The sequence below is a fragment of the Vulpes lagopus genome, chromosome 6 (assembly GCF_018345385.1).
Source record: "Vulpes lagopus strain Blue_001 chromosome 6, ASM1834538v1, whole genome shotgun sequence".
NCBI classification, from domain to species: Eukaryota; Metazoa; Chordata; class Mammalia; order Carnivora; family Canidae; genus Vulpes; species Vulpes lagopus.
Window position 1 is genome coordinate 76,095,331 of NC_054829.1, and position 12,559 is coordinate 76,107,889.

The 12,559-nt window shown below is 42.4% G+C and overlaps 1 protein-coding gene across 1 annotated transcript in view; it reads right to left on the reverse strand.

Annotated features, from left to right (window-relative positions):
- Positions 1-4,500: 4,500 nt before the first annotated feature.
- Positions 4,501-12,559, reverse strand: part of NAAA (N-acylethanolamine acid amidase) — a 30,948-nt gene continuing 22,889 nt past the window's right edge. The window contains exons 6-11 of the mRNA XM_041759284.1: positions 11,816-11,988; positions 11,604-11,666; positions 10,750-10,816; positions 10,311-10,339; positions 5,814-5,891; positions 4,501-5,171 (exon numbers count right to left, since the gene is read on the reverse strand). Coding sequence (XP_041615218.1) covers positions 5,816-5,891; positions 10,311-10,339; positions 10,750-10,816; positions 11,604-11,666; positions 11,816-11,988 — 408 coding nt within the window. The 3' untranslated portion in view covers positions 4,501-5,171; positions 5,814-5,815. The remainder of the gene's footprint in view (positions 5,172-5,813; positions 5,892-10,310; positions 10,340-10,749; positions 10,817-11,603; positions 11,667-11,815; positions 11,989-12,559) is intronic.

Genomic DNA, 12,559 nt, shown 5'->3' on the forward strand with positions numbered 1-12,559 from the left:
CTGTCTAGCCTGCTTACCCTCTGTCAACACACATTCCTTCCCTTGAACACCACAAAAATTCTCTTACTGACACACAGTTCCCTGCTCTCTCTGCCTGTGACCAATCTTGGTATTCTTTCCTATGGCCCTGCAGGCACCTGCTGTGTCCCTTTCCTCTTGGGAACTGTAACAATCTAATGGGAACTGTCCCCGACCTGTTAGCCTCACCAGACCTAAATAAAAATCTACATTTTAAAACATATATGCATTAAAAAAAACTCTTCACAAATACAGATAACAGTTATCTTTAGGGAATGCTATTGGGGAGAGCATAATCTATGAGTGGGGAAGACAGGCAAAGGATTGTACTATGTACTGTTCGATTTATTTATTTAAAGATTTTATTTATTTATTTTTGAGAGAGAGAGAAGGGGAGAATGAGTGCAGAGAGGGGCAGAGGGAACAGAGAATCTCAAGCAAACTCTACACTGAGCATGAGCCTGATGCAGGGCTTGATCTCATGACCCTGAGATCACAATCTGAGCCGAAACCAAGAGCTGGATGCAAAACCAACTGAGTTACCCAGGTGCCCCTGATTGATTGATTGATTGATTATCTTTTAAAGATTTAATTTATTTGAGAGAGAGCACATGAGTGGGCGGGAGGGACAGAGAGGAAGCCAACTCCTGCTGCTTCCATCCCACTTGTGAAGATCATGATCTAAGCTGAAATCAAGAGTTGGAGGCCCAAATGAGTGAGCTACTGAGGCACCCCTGATTTATTTTTAAAATAGGTATATGTTACTTGTACACTTAAAAAATTAGATTCTTTAAAAACCAACCCTATCAATCTCTATACAACCACTGTAGGCCAAGCCATATTAATTTTCTAAAAACACTTTTTAAAATTTTTATTTTTCAAAATTTTTAGAAGATTTTTATCTATTTATTTGACAGAGAGAGAGAGAGCGTGCACAAGCAGGGGGGAGCAGCAGTGGGAGAAGCAGGCTTCTCCTTACCTGCACCCCCTCCCTCCCCTCCCCCTCCATGTGGGGCTTGATGTAGGGCTTGATCCCCAAACCTTGGGATCAAGACCTGAGCTGAAGGCAGACACTTAACTGACTGAGCCACCCAGGCACCCCTAAAAACACTTAAAAAAAAATTTTTTTTTAATTATTTATTTATGATAGTCACACACACAGAGAGAGAGAGGCAGAGACATAGGCAGAGGGAGAAGCAGGCTCCATGTACCGGGAGCCCGATGTGGGATTCGATCCTGGGTCCCCAGGATCGCGCCCTGGGCCAAAGGCAGGCGCTAAACCGCTGCACCACCCAGGGATCCCAAAACACTTTTTATTAAACATATTTCTGCCTTAAATTTCTTTTTTTTCTTGGGGGATGGAAAAAGGTTTTTTCTACCCTCTTAGGATCCCTCGCTGGGTCTGAGAATTAAACTGACAAAGATAGATTAACAGGAGAAAAACATACACATTTATTCATTTATTCAGTTTAAGTTTCACATGACACGGGGGCCTTCATAAGGAGATGACCCAAAGAGACAGTTCTGTGCATATTTGTGGGAGGTTTGACACAGAGAAATTTGATAGGTTGAGGAGTACGAGGTAATTATAGTGAACCAGAGAAAACTTTTTTTTTTTAAATTTATTTATTTATGATAGTCACACACACACACACAGAGAGAGAGAGAGAGAGAGAGAGAGAGAGAGAGAGAGAGAGGCAGAGACACAGGCAGAGGGAGAAGCAGGCTCCGTGCACCGGGAGCCTGACGTGGGATTCGATCCTGGGTCTCCAGGATCGCGCCCTGGGCCAAAGGCAGGCGCTAAACTGCTGCGCCACCCAGGGATCCCGAACCAGAGAAAACTTAGTGAGAACTGTTCATTAGGATTCTTTAGGGGTTCCATTGTCTTCAGAGATAAAGATGCTCCATCCCTCCAGGTACAGGGAAGACTCCTTGGCAGGAGGGTTCTATTGACCTGTTTTCAGGAAGAAGGGCTAGGGAGAGGAAGTCAGACTGGCCTTCGTGCTTCTGCTGTTTTCCCAAATTCCTTCAGCTTAAAATATTCAATATGCCAATGTGCCCTATTCTGAGGTAGTGTGTCCTATACTCCATAACCTCAAATAAGTGGAATGTGTAGTATTTGTCCTTCTGTGACTAGCTTGTTTCATTTAATATAATGCCCTCAAGGTTTATCCACGCTGTCACCTATGGTAGAGTTTCCATCTCTTTAAAGGCTGAGTAATATCCATCATATACATACCACATTTTCTTTATCCATTAATCTGTGAACATTAAGGTTGTTTGCATATCTTGCAATCCATCTTAATTTCTTATCTGTTCTACAAAAATGTCACGTTAACTGATTTTCACTTTTCCATTATCAGCCCCCATCAATGCACTCTTCATGATTACACAGAATGAACTTTAAAAAAAAAATCACTCATCAGCTCTTTGATTTCCGGATACTTTGGAGGGATAAATACCTGAAAAAACATGCCCACTATAAAACTAAAGATAATAAACAAGCATCTCTCTTAAATGTTGAATATTTAGCTGAGCTAGCAAGTAATGAAAGGGGATGAAGGGAATATAGGGAGGATGGGAAATATAGAGAAGCTTGGGAGGGAAGCAGGCACGAGAGTCATGGCGGCCCCAGGACATCTGCTGGTCCCAGGAACTTAGAACCTTTGGTTGTTCGATACTTATGTTGGAAGATGGGAGATAAAAGGACATGGACATGGATGCACACAAGATGGAGTTAGAATATCAGCCTTTGCAGGGGTCAGCTCTCCTCTGTGAAGATGTGACCACAGGCTTGCCCTCATACAATATAAATTGAGGCTTCAATTTATACCGAATGTTCTAAGAAACCACAAGCTGAGAAATTAACAGACATAAATCTTTTCTGGGTGGTATACTGTCAATCCTGGCCTTCAGGATTTCCAGAGGAACACAATCCAAAACTACAGAACACCAGAGAAATCTCCATGAGGGAGGGTCAGTGAAAACAAACAGCAAAGTGAGGACTTGCTGGTTGAATTTAGAAGCAGAGTATAAAATAAGTATGGGTTAAGAAGTTTAACAAAAACAAACAAACAAACAAACAAACCAAAGCAAGGAGCAGATACTATCCAACAAAAATCCCAGCAGTTTGAAAAAGTAGTAAATAGCCCATCTAAAATAAAAATATCATCCTTGAGGGGCATTTGGCTGGCTCAGTCAGTAAAGCATGCAACTCTTGATCTGGTGGTTGTAAGTTCAAGCCCCATGCTGGATGCAGAGGTTACTTAAAATAAAATCTTTTAAAAAATAAATAAATAGGGATGCCTGACTGGCTCAGTCCACTAAGTGTCCTACTCTTGGTTTCAGCTCAGGTCGTGATCTCAAGCCCTGCATCAGGCTCTGTGCTCAGCAGGGAGTGTGCTTGAGGTTCCCTCTCCTTCTCTCTCTATCCCTCTGGCTCATGCTCTCTCTCTCTAAAATAAACAAACAAACATAATCAATCCTTGATATTAAAAACTCAATAGATTCACTGAAGAAATATCTGATTTTACAGAAAAAAATAAAGACATTACCTGGAATATGTCATCAAGAGAGAAATCTACCCCCTCCTATTTTTCTCCCCTCCAAAATACCAGAGGGCTGAGACAGAGGATAGAAAACGTGAAAACACATATGCTTGGGAGTTTAGGAGAGAAGACTTAAGAGAATATAGGACAATCACAGAAGAGTAACTGAGCACTTTCCAAACTTGAATAAAAGAGATAAATTTGAAATCTGAAAAGCATAACAAATCCTAAGCAAGCTAAATAACAAGAAATCTACATCTAGACCCACTGTAGTGAAACCACAGGGCATAAGGAACACAGGTCTTAAAAACAACAGAAATTTAGATTACTTAAATCCCTCTCCTGCTGAAAAGTCCTCAATGCCTGGTTAAAATTAGGGTAATTCCCCAAATTTCCATCCAAAGGTCATGGTCTGTAGTCTAGAAAACAAGAATGGAAGTGACTAATAAGTAGAAGTTTCTAGTCTTCATCACAGTTCAACATGTCTGGCAAGAGTAAGCTACTCTTGATGTTTGATTTTTAAAAAGGGCATTAGATGATGGAAATTTAACTATGTGGATCCAACACTGCCCAAGAAGAAACATGACTGCTCTGGGCCACTAGTGAGGTATGTGCATTATGGTGAAGCGGGGTGACCAGCGCCTGGCTAACACTTCCCTCCACTCATTCCATTTTCCTTTGCTCTTGCTAGTTCACTAAACATAAACATCCCGCTGATTCACTGTTCATGGATTTTAACCTTTTCTCACTTCATCCTCAGAGACGTTTCTTTCTTGTATGTGTAGGAAAACAAAAAATCAAATTCTGCAACGCAGTTGTGCGCTCCTTTGAGTCCTGACATTTAAGCAACATCTGTGAGAGCTGCTTCCTCGGGACAGGTGTTCAGAACCACACAACTCTAGAGGTTAGAAGGTAGGGAAAACACAACATTAAATGTCTTGGAAAAAAATTTTTATTCTCCTTGCCATAACTCTTTCAACATTTTATTAACTAATGAAAAGTGACAATCAGAAATAATTTGATTTCATATTGCTTTCAAAAAGTGATAAGAAAGTAGCTATTTAGAAAAAGGAGGCCTATCAGTTTTTATAAAGCAACACTAGACTCATTATGCAAAATGAGAATCCCACGGAAACACGTGATCAACGCTCAGACTAACAACACACTCAAACAGGCTCCACTCAAACTACAGGTCTCCATTTTCTTTTAGAAGAACCCTTTCTCTCAGGCTCTTCCAGAAGCACTTCATAATAAACAGAAGTCTTGCCAGCTCATTTCTTCAGAGGCTGACATATGACACCATTGGTACATGTTGTGGTGAGAAGAGGCTCGCCCTCTGAGTTGACCTCGTTGAGTTGTGCAAGTCAGGACAGACAAAGCTTAGAGAGGGTCAAGGCAAGCGACAAATGGAAGCCAATGTGAGGCGTGCCTATAATCCACTTTACCTACCCAAGCTGCAAAGTGATTCTGCTTCCCACTTCACAAGACTGGAAAGCTTAACGAGAATGATTCCGTATTATTCCTAAAATAATACAATCCTCTCACTCTGTTTTGTTTTTTTAAAGTACAGCTAGCTCTTCAAAAATCTCATTTTTAAGACATCATCTGTAAGGGAAGAAAAATAAATGTACTTAATTCAAACACTGATTTATAACACTGCCATGACGCAAATGCCCAAAACACTGGGCCAGGTTTACAAGCTCCAGAAGACCCCGGCAATAGGGAAAACTGCCTAGGTTTGGTTTCAGGCACAGCAAAAAGGACACCTGCTTTTTCTTCATGTCTTCCCACTCACTGATGGGCTCAGCAATGCCTGAGATAAATTCTGCAGGTGTCCTTTGCCTTCACTATTTGTCATCTTCTTAGGTTGCAAAGGTGCTGGGCTTGTCTCACTATAATTCTGAGGACATGCAAGTCTCCCCAGATATTTCCCCCTCTGTGTCAGTGAAGAGATAACACTTTGCCCTGAAAATAGGTTTGAATAAAGGACAAAGGGCACAGGGCATGAGAAGATTAGCTCTCCTACCAACAAATTGAAAATAAATATCTAACAGTGACATTCACCTGACACAAACAACAACCATTTGCCAGATGTCTGTCAAAAAATATTCTGTATGTATAAATGTTAGAGATGTTACCATCTTCTATGAGCAATACCAGCACACACCCACAGATGTCCCCAAATCAACAAACAACAAACTAGCAAAACTTTCACACATGGTTGAATCCACTCCTCTGCTTACTTACTTTTAACCCAGGTTTCTGATCCTAGTCATGTACTTCTCTGGGCTGGCAGCAGTCATCACTGTAGTATATACTGTGTAGCTGTAAACCATGAGAGGAATTTTTATATACACATGATTGTCTCTAATATTCCAAAGAGGAGGAAAAAATACCAAGCCCTTCCCTCACCCTTGGGACCCAGGAAAACAATACAAATAGAAGCCTGGATATGTCAGAATATTTAATTTTTTTATTTATTTATGATAGTCACACACAGAGAGAGAGAGAGGCAGAGACACAGGCAGAGGGAGAAGCAGGCTCCATGCACTGGGAGCCCGACGTGGGATTCGATCCCGGGTCTTCAGGATCATGCCCTGGGTCAAAGGCAGGTGCTAAACCGCTGTGCCACCCAGGGATCCCCATGTCAGAATATTTAAAACTTATAATTCAAGTGATCACAGCATGTCCTTCCTTTCTATTTTGACAACCGTGTGGAAGGCTAGGTTCAAATTGAAAATTCTCAGACTCCTCAGAATTTCACACCATGGCAATGAGGGAGAGCCAGCCATCGGCCCTCACCCCTTGCTCTGCCCTACACCACAAGTGGCATGTGTGTGGACACCTCAGACTTTGCATCGAGGCTTCAAGCACAACTCCAGGAAGAAGTCATTCCTTGGCCACCCACCAGGCATGGGATGTCCACGGTGGCTACCCACTGCCATTGGGAGAACACCACAGAGGACCGTGGACCACACAGGCCCTGGAAATAGCTTGGAGCTCTCGAGGCTCTGTACTTGGGCCAGATTCACTGGGCAAATGCTCCTGGTCCAGTGAGGGTTATATCATTTATATCAAGGGAGGGTTAGAGGAAGGCCAAAGTGGAGCCTCGAAAGCTCAGGGTTGAAGTCAGGGGGCCTGTTCACTCAGATCTAAAGATGAAAAGCACAATGTAATTTATTCAACATACTGCATAGCAAGAAACCTGAACATGATCACACGTACATGTATGCACACACACTCAAACCCCTTTTCCTCACTCCATCTACCTCTTGTCCTGGACACTAGCTGGGATGCATGATCAAAGCTTCTGGAGCTGGGTTGTTCAGGAATAGGAAGAATTAGTGGCCCAAACTGTACACCTGGCTGAAGTCAGCATTATGAGTGCATGCAGAGACTGTCCAAGGGCAATGGAGGTTCCCTGAATGAGGACTTCAGCTACTTATTTACTTTGGTCATAATTCTATTCTCCATTGTTATTTTAATATTTTCTCTGCTTGCAGCCACTTCAGAGAATGTTCAATTGCAGGTGAGTGTAATCTTACGGCACAGCACAAGGGGGCAGCATAGAGCTTTTTTTTTTTTTTTTTTTTTAAGATTTTACTTATTTATTCATGAGAGGCACAGAGAGAGACAGGCGGAGACATAGGCAGAGGGGAAAGCTGGCTCCCCGCAGGGAGCCCGATGTGGGACTGGATCCCTGATTCCAGGATCCCGCACTGGGTGAAAGGCAGATGCTCAACACTGAGCCACCCAGGTGTCCTACCTGTTGAGCTTTCTTTCTGTTAACTTTGCACAGTGAACACCCTTAGTTACCAGGAATCATTACAAGCAAAAGGCCTGAGAGTCAGAGATCTGTGTTAATTCTGGCTTAGTGGTGTTTATCCTTTAAATGCAGTTATTTGGGGTGGCTCAGTCAGTGGACATTGGATTCTTGGTGGTGCTCAGGTCAAGATCTCAGGGTCCTGTGATCCAGCCCCACTCAGCTAGGAGTCCGCTTCCTCTCAATCTCTCTCTCTCTCTCTCTCTCTCTCTCTCTCTCTGCCTCCTCACCCTACCACTACTCCTGCACTCTCTAATAAACAAATCTTAAAAAAAAAAAAAATACAGTTCCTCTTGGGTTTTCAGTTACACAACAGAGAAAAATATTACTTGGTTAACTATAATTTCTAACAGTTCTATTTCAACAAAACATTCATATGCCATTTAAACATTCATAGCCTTTAACTCAGTAACCCTACTTCTGGGAATTCAGCCAGGGAAAATAACCCAAAAGTGGGGAGTAGAAAGGGATGTACTAATATGTTTATTTCAGATTCTTAATAGAGGAAAAATTAACAACTGGAGAATGCTTAACTCAATTATACAATATATTTCAATTGGCTATTGGTATACCAATTTTAAATGGTATACCTATTTAAAATTATAAGGGCTGTTCACAGCATGGGACTTGCTTTTAAAAGCATTCTTTTAAAAAATATGACAACTATTGGGGCACCTGGGTGCCTCAGTCAGTTAAGCATCTGTCTTCAGCTGAGGTCATAATCTCAGAGTCCTGGCTCAACTCATGATCTTAGGGTTCTGGAATCTCCAGCTCAGTAGGGAGTCTCCCTCTGCCCCTTCTCCCTGCTTGTGCTTTCTCTTTCTCAAATAAAATCTTTAAAACTATGTAAACAACTATTTTATTTGAATACTAATTTTTAAAAAGACATAGTCATCATTTATATAATTATTTTAAAAACTGTAAGAACACATAAAAGAGAACACTCTTGGGATCCCTGGGTGGCGCAGCGGTTTAGCGCCTGCCTTTGGCCCAGGGCGCGATCCTGGAGACCCGGGATCGAATCCCACGTCGGGCTCCCGGTGCATGGAGCCTGCTTCTCCCTCTGCCTGTGTCTCTGCTTCTCTCTCTCTCACTGTGTGCCTATCATAAATAAATAAAATTAAAAAAAAAAAAAAAGAGAACACTCTTATTTTTAAAATGAATATTAGAAGGGCAAAATTGTGCCCTATCGGAAAGGATACAGTCAATTGTATGGTGGACCTGGCTCCTACAGGCTCGTGAGAGCTAACTGTTAAAGAAAGTTTAGAAGCCAATCACAAGCTTGAAATAGGCCAGGCAGAAGTATTTACATCATGGAAGTCAATAAATGCTACAACTCAAGGAGGGTCTCTGTTTTGTGTTTTGTGTCGCCCCTGCCCCGGATCCCACCTGCCCCCAACCAAAGAGCTAGCTTACTAGCATAATACTGGGTATCATTTGTTACCCAAGCAGCTCATTTGTTTGAGTGGCTAAGTACTGCCTCATTTGTTTTCCTGTACTGGCTTTTAGAATATTGTTTATAGAATGAATTTTTTAATGTTAATCTTTTTATCAGGCCACACTTACAGAAAAAGCTTTCAAAAGGACCACTGGAAGATATATTCCTATTATGGTATAAAATGAAAAGAACACCACCAGTTTTGGGGCACCTGGGTGGCTCAGTAGGTTAAGCATCAGGTTGTGATTCCAGAGTCCTGGGATGGAGCCCGGCATCCAGCTCCCTGCTCAGTGGGGTGTCTGCTTCTCCCTCTGCCCTTCTCCCTGCTCTTGTTCTCTTTCTCTCTCAAATAAATTAAATCTTAAACACACACACACACACACACACACACACACACACACACACACACACACCAGTTTTGTAAATGTCATAACCGCCAAGGAATCTTAAAGTACCTGTATACTAAAGTTATTCCACAGGCCATCAGGAAAAATGTTTTGTGTTTGTGTAAGAGAGGGTCATTTCAAAGAAAAAAAATCAACTGTGTATTTAAAACTAAAAATCGCTTGACAGGTTTTGTCTGTATTATACTATTTCCTGAAAAGGTCCATTTTGATATTCTTGCTTTGGAGAAAGCAGATATAAGAATGATAAGAAGGTAGGAAATGCTGGGTTTGGAAATTTACTGAAGTAAAAGGAGGAGATAAAAGTGTTTTGACCTCCAGATGCTTTCTCTTTCATTTTATTAAATTAAACCCCACCTCACTAAGCAAAAGAAGGTGTCTGCACCCCTACAGAGCTGGTCCAAGGTGCAGATAAGGCAATGAAGTAGGACAATGAAGAGCATGCTGTTGGTCTAGTCAGCTTGGCTTTTATGGTGACAGAGGACCTTCAGAGTTTCCTGTACAAGTGCTGTGGCTGCCTCTCAGGCTTAATTAATGTGACAGGAGTAGCTACGGCCCAGGGGTTCACGTCAGAAGACCACATGGGTAAAACCCTGGGCTGTAGAGCTATGAAGCACTGCTCACAGAATGCTACTATCCAGGGCACAGGCTAAGAAAGAAACAATAATTTCCAAGTAGGGTGGCAGCAGAAAGTCCCAGGAAGTTAAAGAGAAGCCAATGGTGTCTAAAGTTTAGTTCTAACAGAGTGAAATTAAGGCGCTCATAACCAGGGCAGGCAGTGCCAATACCAGACTGATTTAGGATGAATAAATCACTGCCCTCCTCCTTCTGTTTTTCTTCATGGACCTCTCACCTGACTTATATTTGTTTATCTGCCCTACGTCTCCTCCTCCCCACTCCCAACCAGTGGAATGCTAATCCCATGAGAGCAGGGATTTGTTCGGTTCACTGCTGTACCCACAGCACCTTGAAAGCCTGACCTGAAGAGGCCCCCAGAACTCTGCTAAGCCGAAGAGTAGGAGAGTGAGTCCCCCAGTCTGGGACCATGTATGAACAGATGTGTTTAGCATGTCACTTACTTGTTATAAACCGGAAACACTGACAAAACCTGCATAGGAAAAAATCATATTACAAAGACTATTAAAAGGTAGAAGGAATACATGTAGAGTATCTGTAGGAAGAATAAAACCACCTAACATTCTAGTGTGTCTTGGGGTGACAGAGTTGCAAACTTTTGAATCTTTTCTCCTTTTAATAAATGAACATATATTTAACTGTGTCTCTTTTTTAACATGCAGAAAAACTTGGGTGAGGAAGGATGCTTTAACCTATACTGAAACAAGTTCACAACATGTCATCAGACTTCTTAGACAGGTTTTCAACCAGGTGAAAGTCTAACCCCAACACTTTGCTTTACCACATTTGCCTGATTTCAGAGGAGATTTTTTTTTAAAGCACTATTAACAAAGACATGAAACACCCTGGGTAGAAGCCAGACATCATGGCACCGGGAGTTACCTGGAACAGTGTCTCCAGGCTGAGGTTTGCCTGGCCTGTTGCATTAAGGGCTTTGATGGCAGGCGTCCTGGAAGGAGAAAGGACAAAGGTTACTTGGCACATCATGAAACCCTAAATGCCACCCGCTCTCATACTGGGAGCCTCAATACAAGGCCCAGCTGTATTATCTCCCTTTCACCGAAGCAGATTCTGGCCCCCAAACACGCTTCTTTTCCAGTCTCAGACCACTGTGGTAAAACGAATTCAACAGTCAGGCCAACGGGCACCATCTGCTCCAGGAAGCTGGGAAGGTGAAAACGTATTGCTACAAAATTAAACGGTTGCCACCAAACACATGGGCAGTAAAGCCAAGGGGAAATACCTAACTACCTGCTGTTTGGGGATGCAGGGACTTATAATTATAAAATGTTCAAAATAAGAAAGGTCAAGGAAAGCCTCTAATTGTTTGTTTGTTTGTTTGTTTGTTTGTTTGGAAATGTTTTCCTTCCAAAAAACTCTTACATAGAAAACCATGAATCTTGTTCTAACCTTTCCTTCTATAGCTGAGTAAACAGAGGCTCAAGAGGCCACCAAGTGAGTCATTAGCAGAGCTAGCGGTGGGATATAGGGCTCCTGATCCTGAGGCCAGGGCCAACCTTACCCTCCAACATCCAACCAACTGCCAAGAAGACCTCCCCCACACTCTCCACTATACACTTCACCCTCCCATTCTAACCAAGATGTTGGTGAGGGGCCCAGGTACATTTTCTGAGAGGGGGTAGCACCTGTAGTCCTCTCCAGTTCTTGTCATAAAAATGGCACATTTTCCTGACCCCAAGAAAACACTGTGAACCAGGAAGTGTATAGAGGCCTACCTTCGGTCATCTTTCTTAGGTGCTGGCTTCCAGTGATCATAATTTGTCTCAACTCGGAACCACCTACAAAAGAGCATATCATCTTGTCTTACCCAAGGTCATTTGGCCCATACCTAAAGAAGAAAAATACATAAAAACAAAACCAAACTTCTAGTTTTACCAGGTAAAAAATATTATTGATACAAAGTGACCAGAGTTTTAATTCTACTCACGCTCCATTTAAAGGATCTAGAGGCCAAATGTCTGCTGGGCCATTTCTGTTCCTCGTGATGACCACTCCCTCCCGGGGGGACGTACCACCAACAATATAATAAACATCAGCAATAAGGGGAGTCTTGGCCAATTTATAAACAGCTGCTTCAAAGTTTTCCGACTCACTCAGGGTCTGAACAAGAAGACAAAGCTGCATTAGCATCATCACTCATGGCAGTTACTCACATCAATGGATGGACAGATGGTTCAAAACACATTCTCCTGATACATGAAGCCATGGCTACCTTCTTAAACTGCTCTGACCTCACTGTCATCAGGGCTCCTGAGATGGAAGGAACCTCAGTGGGGGAGCTGACAGCAGAGGGATTTTTCTCACAAGAGGAAAGAACTACTGACAAGTTCTAGGCCTGGTTCACCAAATATGGGCCATTTGCTTTCTAGGCAGGTCACCTTCATAAAAGATTCTGCACATTTCCTCATGTATTTATTCTTTCAACTGGTACTTTCTGAATAACTAATACGTGCTAGGCTCTATGCTGGTGTTGGGACAGAGCAGTGAATCTGACTGACCTGACCCTGTTTACTCTAGACTTCCAAGAATGACAGGAAGTGGTGACACAATGTAAGAGGTGTCCAAATAGTGGAAGCAGTTGCTATAAAAGCCATAGCAGGGGAGCCACCCTCACCCAGGGCATCAGGGAAGCATATCACATAAGCTGAGCCAAAGGGACAAAGGGAAGTCA